This window comes from Alligator sinensis, unplaced genomic scaffold (assembly GCF_000455745.1).
Source record: "Alligator sinensis unplaced genomic scaffold, ASM45574v1 scaffold86_1, whole genome shotgun sequence".
Lineage (NCBI taxonomy): Eukaryota > Metazoa > Chordata > Crocodylia > Alligatoridae > Alligator > Alligator sinensis.
In genome coordinates this window covers 1,045,202-1,053,784 of record NW_005841971.1, presented here as the reverse complement: position 1 = coordinate 1,053,784, position 8,583 = coordinate 1,045,202, and the positions used below count along the sequence as shown (strand labels likewise).

General features: G+C 38.3%; 1 protein-coding gene across 1 annotated transcript in view; it reads left to right on the top strand.

Moving 5' to 3' along the window:
- Positions 1-8,243, top strand: part of RP9 (RP9, pre-mRNA splicing factor) — a gene marked incomplete at its 5' end in the record, with an annotated part of 9,436 nt that extends 1,193 nt beyond the window's left edge. Inside the window, 5 exons of the mRNA XM_006020862.3 lie at positions 1,348-1,378; positions 2,076-2,205; positions 2,556-2,647; positions 5,762-5,823; positions 6,612-8,243. Coding sequence (XP_006020924.3) covers positions 1,348-1,378; positions 2,076-2,205; positions 2,556-2,647; positions 5,762-5,823; positions 6,612-6,810 — 514 coding nt within the window. The remainder of the gene's footprint in view (positions 1-1,347; positions 1,379-2,075; positions 2,206-2,555; positions 2,648-5,761; positions 5,824-6,611) is intronic.
- Between the last annotated feature and the right edge of the window lie 340 nt (positions 8,244-8,583).

Below are 8,583 nucleotides of genomic sequence, written 5' to 3'. Positions count from 1 at the left end.
CAGCAGGATGATGTCTTCAAAAAATGGGGTTGGATTTGCATAGTTACAAGTCCACAATCCTCTTTTTGTTGCTAGGGCCGCCTGCTCCTCTTACCGGTTTACAAAAGACAGGCAAATCTGTCTGTTGTCAGTGTCTCCATCCGTGGGAAGGCGGGCAAAGTATTTTACCAGTCACCAGTGACTTTACATTTTCAAAACTCTCCTTTCCCCAACTCTTCTCCTGACTGTAACTGTCCTGGGTGATTTTTTAAAGTGAACTTTAGAGGAAAGTCTGGGGCAGGTAGCACCTAAGTAAAGCCTGATCAGCTTTCATTTCCTTTTAAAGTGTCTGTGTATGGGATAGTGTAAAAGCTTAAGATGTGCTGCCCAGTTCTACTGTTAGTCTGCATCTTGTATCAGGAAGGATGCTTTTTAAAAGGGGGTTGAATGGGGTGGAAAGAGTAAGACTGACTAGGAAATTAATTTTAGTCTCTTCATGGCTGAGTCAGGATTTCCTGGTGTGAATTATATTGGATAGCACTCAGTGTTACTATTGTTAGGAAGATGATCCAGTGACACTAACTTTTGACACCTTTCTCTGTTCATAGTGTTGACAAGCAAAAAGCTACCTCTCTTTCTTCCATCAAGGATGCTGATCCAACATGGCTGCAGAACAGGAAGATACATTTTGTTCTGCTTCATGAGTCGTCAGCAACCTGTCAGTGAAGTTTTGGCTTCAGTTTAATCTTTGGTAGCATAGAAAGTAAAAGAACCAGTTTGTCCTATATGGAATTCAGCTTGCAGATCTGGCAGCGTGAAAATTCATGCTTTGACATTGTCAGTGGAACATATTAATGACTCAGTGCTGGAGAAAATAAATATGGAACAGCAAGATGTCATTTTCCTTACTATAGCTATGCTTTCTCAGGATAAAAAAGCTGTGAGTTTCTGGCAGCTAGGGCTCAGCTGGATGTATCAAGCATTGCTGTGAAGCAGCATAACAAAACTGTCATTACCAAGGAGAAACATACATTTAATAGGATATTTGTACATTAGAGTGCATCACATGAACTGCAAGCAAAAACATTTTTAAGGTGTGTGAAAATGCCATGGTTACCATCTCACTCTGCTGGCATCCCTGTTACTGGTTTCTATAGGTCTTAAGGGGCGCATCTACATGCGTGTATTAAAGTGACGCAATAAACTCCGGTGCTCATTGCACTGAAGTGTTTTTTTCCCAGGCATCCTGTTCACATGTGCGCCCAAGACTGCAGCATGTTGAATCAGGTCGGAATATTTTGTCCATTTTTATCTGTTGTTAAATTATTGAAGATAATACTAATAAATTATATTTTAAATGTTTTTCAGCTATGAAAAACCTCCTCCAGGCCTAATTAAGGTTAGTGTGTGTAATATATTTTTTATATTGAAAAAGCTGACTTTGAACCCTGAGCATAATTCCAGGCCCCTTAAAGTCAACGACATGGGAGTTTTACTATTCCCTTCAGTGGGATTATAGGATTTCACTATAGATGATTCCATGCATCCTAAGGTTAATATCACAGTATATTTGCATACAATCCTTCTAGAATTCTTGCTTATTTTTTGTCTGTGTCTAAAGTATTAACACAGGAAATTACTGCATTTTCCTGTTACAATCAAACTGCTACTCCATTCAGATTCAAAAAATGAATAATCTAAATCTAGAAACTAAACAAAAACTGCCACACATTAAAAAGGCCGATGTAATCAATGTATTTAATTTACAAAGATGACAATAAGTTCTGAATTGTGTGTATTTTTTTCCATTTAAATTATTTGCTTTAAAATTACTGTGCTAAATGTGAGAGGAGGGAAGCAATTTAGCTAGAATATTCGTACTTGAAAGGAGGGGTCAAAGGATAGTTAAAAAGCAAATGAGTTAATTTTACCAAAAGGGTCAAGGAAATAAAATATTTTATTCCTGTATTAAAAGAAAGAGGACTTTTAAGAAGAAAGTGGATCCATAAATAAATTATGACTTGCACTTTTAAACTATTTGTTTTAAAGTAAATTTGTATAAATAAGGATTTGTGTTTTGTTAATTTTTTCTATAGGAAAATGAAACCAAACCAGAAGACTGTATACCTGATGTGCCCGGCAATGAAAGCGCTCGAGAGTTTCTGGCTCATGCCCCAACTAAAGGACTTTGGATGCCATTGGGAAAAGAAGTCAAAGTGATGCAGTGTAAATGTGAAAAAATTCCAAGTTTAATCGGACCTTTTATCTTATGAATCTTTTGACTTTGAGGAAAAATCTGGGAGACAAATTAATATTTATTATTAAAAAAAATGAGGTCTAGGTAAATTGGCTTTATGTTGATATGGTAGCACCTAGTACTTGGATGATTTTTATAATTTTGTGGGCTGTGAATGTTGGGTATTGTTAAAGTAATGTTTTTATCTCTTTGCTACAACTAAGTGAAGATTATGTAATATAGTTTAATATGGGTGTTGGTGGTTTTGGGGGCTTTTTTAATCTTTTGAGCAGGCTCAAGGATACAATTTGCCTTTTTTTTTTTTTTTTTTTTTTTAAAGGCTGGAGATGTAAACGTTATGGACACAGAACAGGAGATAAAGAATGCCCATTCTTTATTAAAGGCAATCAGAAATTGGAACAGTTCAGAGTAGTGAGTACAAATATTGTAGTACTGGTTTGTAGTTTTACCAGTTTGTTTGTTTTTTTGTGATAAAGTAATAAGTATACCAAAATCTCTTAAGAACAACTGCTGAAAGTTAAGTTTTCAAGATAACAGAGATTTTGGTTGCAAATTTATAGGAAAGCTATTTTGGAAAAGGAAACAGGAAAATGTTAAAGTGAACAATTCAGATTAAAAAAAACACACTTTTTTACAAAACTCCAGCGTGCTCTCTCTCCAACTTAAAACAAAAATTCTTTTTCTCCTAAGTACTTGGAAACACAATATATTTACAAAGGTCTAAAGAGGGAATGGACGCATGGCATGTAGCTCACACCAGCATAGTTTACTTGACTCGCATGTAAAATTACCCTGCAGAGAAAATCATGGGTAAACCAGTGCAAGGGCTACGTGTCTGGAACTATAAGTCAGCAAGCTATTACCTGCCTCACCACACCTAGTAACAAGGCATTGTAATAGTGTCTTCTGCAAGTAGATGGTTTTCTTTCTCCAGATGATGGTGTATATAAAACCAATACAACATACATCAGTGTAAATGTGTCCTGTGTCCAGGCCCTAAGATAAAAAGTGACACATGGACAGTTTCACGATTCTTCCCACAGAATTAGCACGTAGAACTTGAATACCAAACTGAAAATGTGGAAAAACTATTTTAGTCCTTTGCTAGTTGAAGAATAGTTCCCTTCCTTAATATATGGAATTTGTGTGTGGTGTTAGTAGCAATTCTTGACATTAATGTAATGTTTGCAATATAATTTGCTTACAGAATTAGTGGTAGAGAAAAAATAGAAGATGATTATTAAATATTTTATTAATAATAATTTATTTTTTTATTATTGTAGTGCCTAGGGACCCCAGCCATAAACTAGGACCAGGTTGGACTAGGTCTTATACAGGCACAGAATGAAGTGGGTCCCTGTCTCTAAAGAGTGTACAATCTGAGTGAAAGACAGTGACAACAAGTATATACAGACACAGAGGCTGCTTACAGATGTAAAAAAAAAGGTGCTTTACTTCAAACTCAGCACGCTACAGTGCCGAGCCCAGCTCTACCCAGAAGAGGTATCACATTAGTTGGACCTGGCTTGCTCAATATCTGTATAGATTGGGCGCTTTAGTGGAGCTTTTTGGGGCACTTTTATCTAATAGTAGGGGTGAGCAAAACAGGCTGTATTCGATTTGGATTTGGCCCAAATCAGGGACAGTGATTCGATTCGTTGATTTGGATCACTGTCCCCAATTCGATTCAGCTAAATCTGAATCTGAAGATTTGATGCTGATTCAGAGAATCAGCAATTTGGCCATAGACACAGCTTTAAATGTTTTTTCTACATACCTTGAGGTTCCAGGCGTGGCTTATGAACACTGCTGTGCTGGGGCGGATGGAGCATCCCACAGGAGCGTGGGGGGCCCCCCTACGTGCTCGGTGGCATATCTGGGTCTGCTGTTGAGCGCACAGGGGTCCCCCCGGCTTGGCGATTGACCGCAAGGGGACCTTGGGTGTCCCCCCAGACCCAGGAGGCACCAGTCGCTGAGCCAGGAGGGCATGGGGGGGCCCCCCCGCACGCTCCCCAGCAGACCCAGAAGTGCTTCTGGTCCACTTCTGGGTCTGCTGCCAAGCGTGCTGTGGAGCCCCCTGTGCTCCTGTGGGACGCTCCATCTGCCCCAGCATTGCAGCATTCACAAGCCTCCTGGTACCTCAGGGTAAGTAGAAAAAACATTTGAAGCTGTGTCAATGCCAAATCACCAAATCTTTTTAAATCTCTCTGAATGGATTGAGAGGGTTCTGGTTCGATTCGGAGAGATTAAAGGGTCTCCTGATTCAGACACCGAATGGAGCCAAATCTCCGCTGAATCGAATCAGGGACCGAAGCTTCTCACAGCCCTACCAAAAAGCCCCACTGAAGCGCCCAATCTATACAGACACTGCAGAGCCGGGTCCAACTAACACACTGCTGCCTCCGGTAAAGTGCTTTTTTGTTTTTTAACATTTGTCAGCAGCCATAAACAGTACAAGAAAACCAATATGCTGGTAGATATGATACGCAATGATTTCAGCACACAGTTGCCAATTATTGTGACGTCTACAGAAAAAGGAGAGTTTTTAAGGAGCATTCTGGAGGAGGAGAGGGCTTTCTACCACCTAAGGTGGAGCTCCCTCCAGGTATGAGGGCAACACAGGAAAAACAGGATGATACCTGTTGCAAAGCTTAACTAGACAATGGAAGATGGCATCTGAGGCCAATTGGAAGTAAAAGTGTACATCTCAATAGCACATGAGAAATGAGAATTAGGGTAGGAATATGGCATTAAGGGTCTTGAAAGCAAAGACAGGTAGCTTAAATTTCCTGCAGTAAAGGAAGCGGAGAAAGCGTAGGGATGTAATGATAGTGCTGACTTGGGCAGAGCAGTGGGTTAAGGAAAATATTTGCTGCAGCATTTTGAATGGATATAAGGGCAAGGTTGCATTTCTCGAGGCCAGAGAAAAAGATGAAGCAGTAATCAAAACAGGATGATTTTAGCTGTGTGGATGGATGGGAAAAATTCTATCTTAGAGAGATGCAGAAAGAATCTATGAGATTTAGACCTTGCCTGGATATGAGGGGTCAGGTGAAGATGATGACCTTATTACAGGCCTGATTAATGGGCTGAATGACAGTGATCTGAAAAGGTGTAGAAGGAAGGAAAACTAAGATTTAAGATGTGTTATAGGGGCATGTTTAAGATTATTTGGGGACTTTAACAGTAGTTATGATATTACAGATATTTCTGTATCAGTTAGCATCGTGGTCAAACAACCCTACTAGCCTCGTGTTGTAAGAGATGTTGTAGATGAGGAGAGTCCCTGCAATTGGCTACATCATTTTCTGCTTCAGGTTGCATACATTTTTCCTATTGCCAAAAATTGACTCAGGTTTACAAGAAAGTGAGTTATAGCAATAGTGAATTGTTATGAATTGAAAGCTTGATGAATATTAATTGGGATTCTTCCCTTGGTGTAAATGTATGTGGTTTGGAGGTTTGACTTTAAGTGTTATAAATGTAAGAATATGACATTCGGTTTTCCTCTTTCCTTTTTTAAAGGCACATGAAGACCCCATGTATGATATAATAAGGGAAAATAAACGCCATGAAAAGGAAATGAGGTAAGAAACTCTTCATAATGGTCTAATTTTTTTAATAAAGTCTTTAGTTTGGACAGAATAAAGATAATGGGGAAAACTTCTCTGGACCTACTCTTCTTGCTACCTGCACACAAATTTTAATTTTTAATGGTAACTTTTAAACGTAAGAGTGCAGTGCAGTGCAGGACCATTGTGGCAGGTTGTCATTAGTTAGTGTTTTTAATACATGATGGGGACTATGCCAAATAGGGCTAACTGAGTGAGGAGGCTCTCCTTGTCTGTTAGGAATCTATTCTACAGGGAATTTAACTTTTTCTTCAAATTAGCCTTGTATCCAAAGCAGCATGCTTTTTGTTTGATTGGTACCATTGGCCTGGCCTTCTGTCATAGAACCACTATTTCACATAACTATTCAACTCAAACTGCACCTCTGTCATTAGCAGTATACAGTTTCTTACTGGTCCAGTTGTCACACTTTCCCAATTGCATGCATCAACTGAACTGCCAACACTAGGCAGTAGCTGAGCTCTATTAACCACTTACCCTACCAGGAAGAGAAACCTTTGAGAGATCCTTGAATACTTGGCAGAAAGAAGTAGCTTGGCATCATGCTATGAAAGCTATCATTTGGACTTTGACTCCCCCATAAAAGTAAAGTGCTTTACCATCACACTCATCAGCAGTGTCACGTTTTACAGTTCTCAAAAATGTCTACTGCACTGTTCAAGTGGAGGAGGGGATTGGGTTAACTGTTGTCCACACTGGAAGTAGAAAGGGTGCTCTTTTACATGAAGTGTTTGTGTATTTAGGATACAGCAGCTGAAGCGATTGTTAGAAGACTCTTCCTCAGATAATAGTGGAAGCAGTGACAGCTCCAGTTCCTCAGAATGTAAAGAGAAACACAAGAAAAAAAAGAAGAAGAAAGAAAAGAAAAAAAAGGAAAAGAAGAAGAAAAAGAAAAGAAAGCACAAATCTTCTAAATCAAATGAGAGATTGGAGACTGACTAATAGCAGTCATTTATTGCCTGCTTCTTGTCTCTGTTGTGAGCAAATGCCCAAAGAATGAGAACAACCAACCAAAACTAGGGCAGATTGAACATACAATTGGCTATATCAGATATACTACTTTCTTGCTCATCTGCAGGAAACAAGGGATGAGCTGCATCATGGCGTTTAAAAGAAACAAAAACATTTTACACAAGGTTACCTTCATACTGTGAAATTTAGACTAATGTCGCTTGATAGTTGATAAAACTTTATTGTTGTGTTGCCACCCATTAAAGCAAGTGGAAGAATAAAGAACATCAAAGACATGTCAACAAATAGAATACAGCAGAACCCACTAATGAAGTGTTTTCCTCACAAAATAATGTAGCTACATGCAGAGCTTCATTGTAATGGGAATTACAGTTTGAACTGTGCAAAGCATTGAAATGTTTTATGACTTCTCCATTTATGGAATAGTACAATGAACATTATATTAAAGCTTATTGTTAACAGGCTATATATACTGTGTCCTCCCTGCATACTGTCCATAAGCTGATGTTGGCTTTGATTATCCTAGGTTTGACAGCTGACAGAGCTTTAACTGCATGACAGAAAAACAATGTTAATGAACTTTTAGGCAAAAACAGACTGTTTACAGGGTTTGTTTTAAGAATCTTGAATTGTGTCATTGCTCAGTTGTGTTGCTTTGATATTTTTATGATTTGGGCCACATGCTGAAACACTCGACACTGGGTGGCACTTCACTTAACATAATCCTATTGGACTTCAGTTTTGCTAGCTTAAAAGAACACTACACTTACTGGGAAAAGCTAGCATTTTAGTTGCTTAAAAAGGAGTTTTTATGCTTGAAAACAAGTGACCAATATACTTCCAAATATGGTTCAGTAGCTATTGTTTTTATTTTTTATTTTTTTTAAGGTTTGGAGAAGTAAATTAAACCTGTTCTGTACATTTAGTACATTGTTTCACAAAATGCTGCTGCATTAAATGCAGCAGAAATATATGAATGTTACTCATAATACTCTAAAAAGAATATATGGAAGGAACCTAAATTGTCTTGCAAGCATATTTATGCAAGCTATAGAAAAGCAGTAGCAAGCTGGAAGAAGGGAATTTTTTTGTCAAGAACATGAAGATGGTCTAGTTTTGTAAAACACAAAATTTTTAATAACCTTGCAAATATCACAAAAGTGGGAAGATCTATAAAACTTTAAATTGCAGAGTACCAAATCTGTCTATATCTGAAAGCTGAATAGCTAAATGGAGTATATGGTAGTGGGAACTTGTGGTTTTAGGAAGGCTGTACATTGAAAGAAAACATGCAAGGGGCAGAAGGGGGTTTTGTCCGGGGTTTCCTTTCAGAACGGTTTTGTGATGATTAATGAAAATCTTAAAAATCACTTTGTCTTTACATTAAAAGTGCTAAGAATGTCAAAGCTCAGAATCTCATTTTGCTGGAGGCCTCACACGTTAAAGGGATAGTCCATGTTAACAAATAAAGACTGTGTCATAGGTTAACACTGATACTTTAAACAAGTGTTACTTTTAATGGTGCTAGTTGGTCAAGATAGATCTTGACAGACTACCAAAATCCTATAACGGGAAAGGATTCTATCAAGAACTTAAGACAGCATCTACACTAAGGGTGAAATCCCGAAGCCACTGGCTTCAGAGAGGCTGAAACTGTATTTGGCTTAAAAAAACAAAACAAAACATAGAACTATCACACTTCTTCCAAGAGCTTGTTTTGCTTGTAAAGGAAGAGCTGGGGAA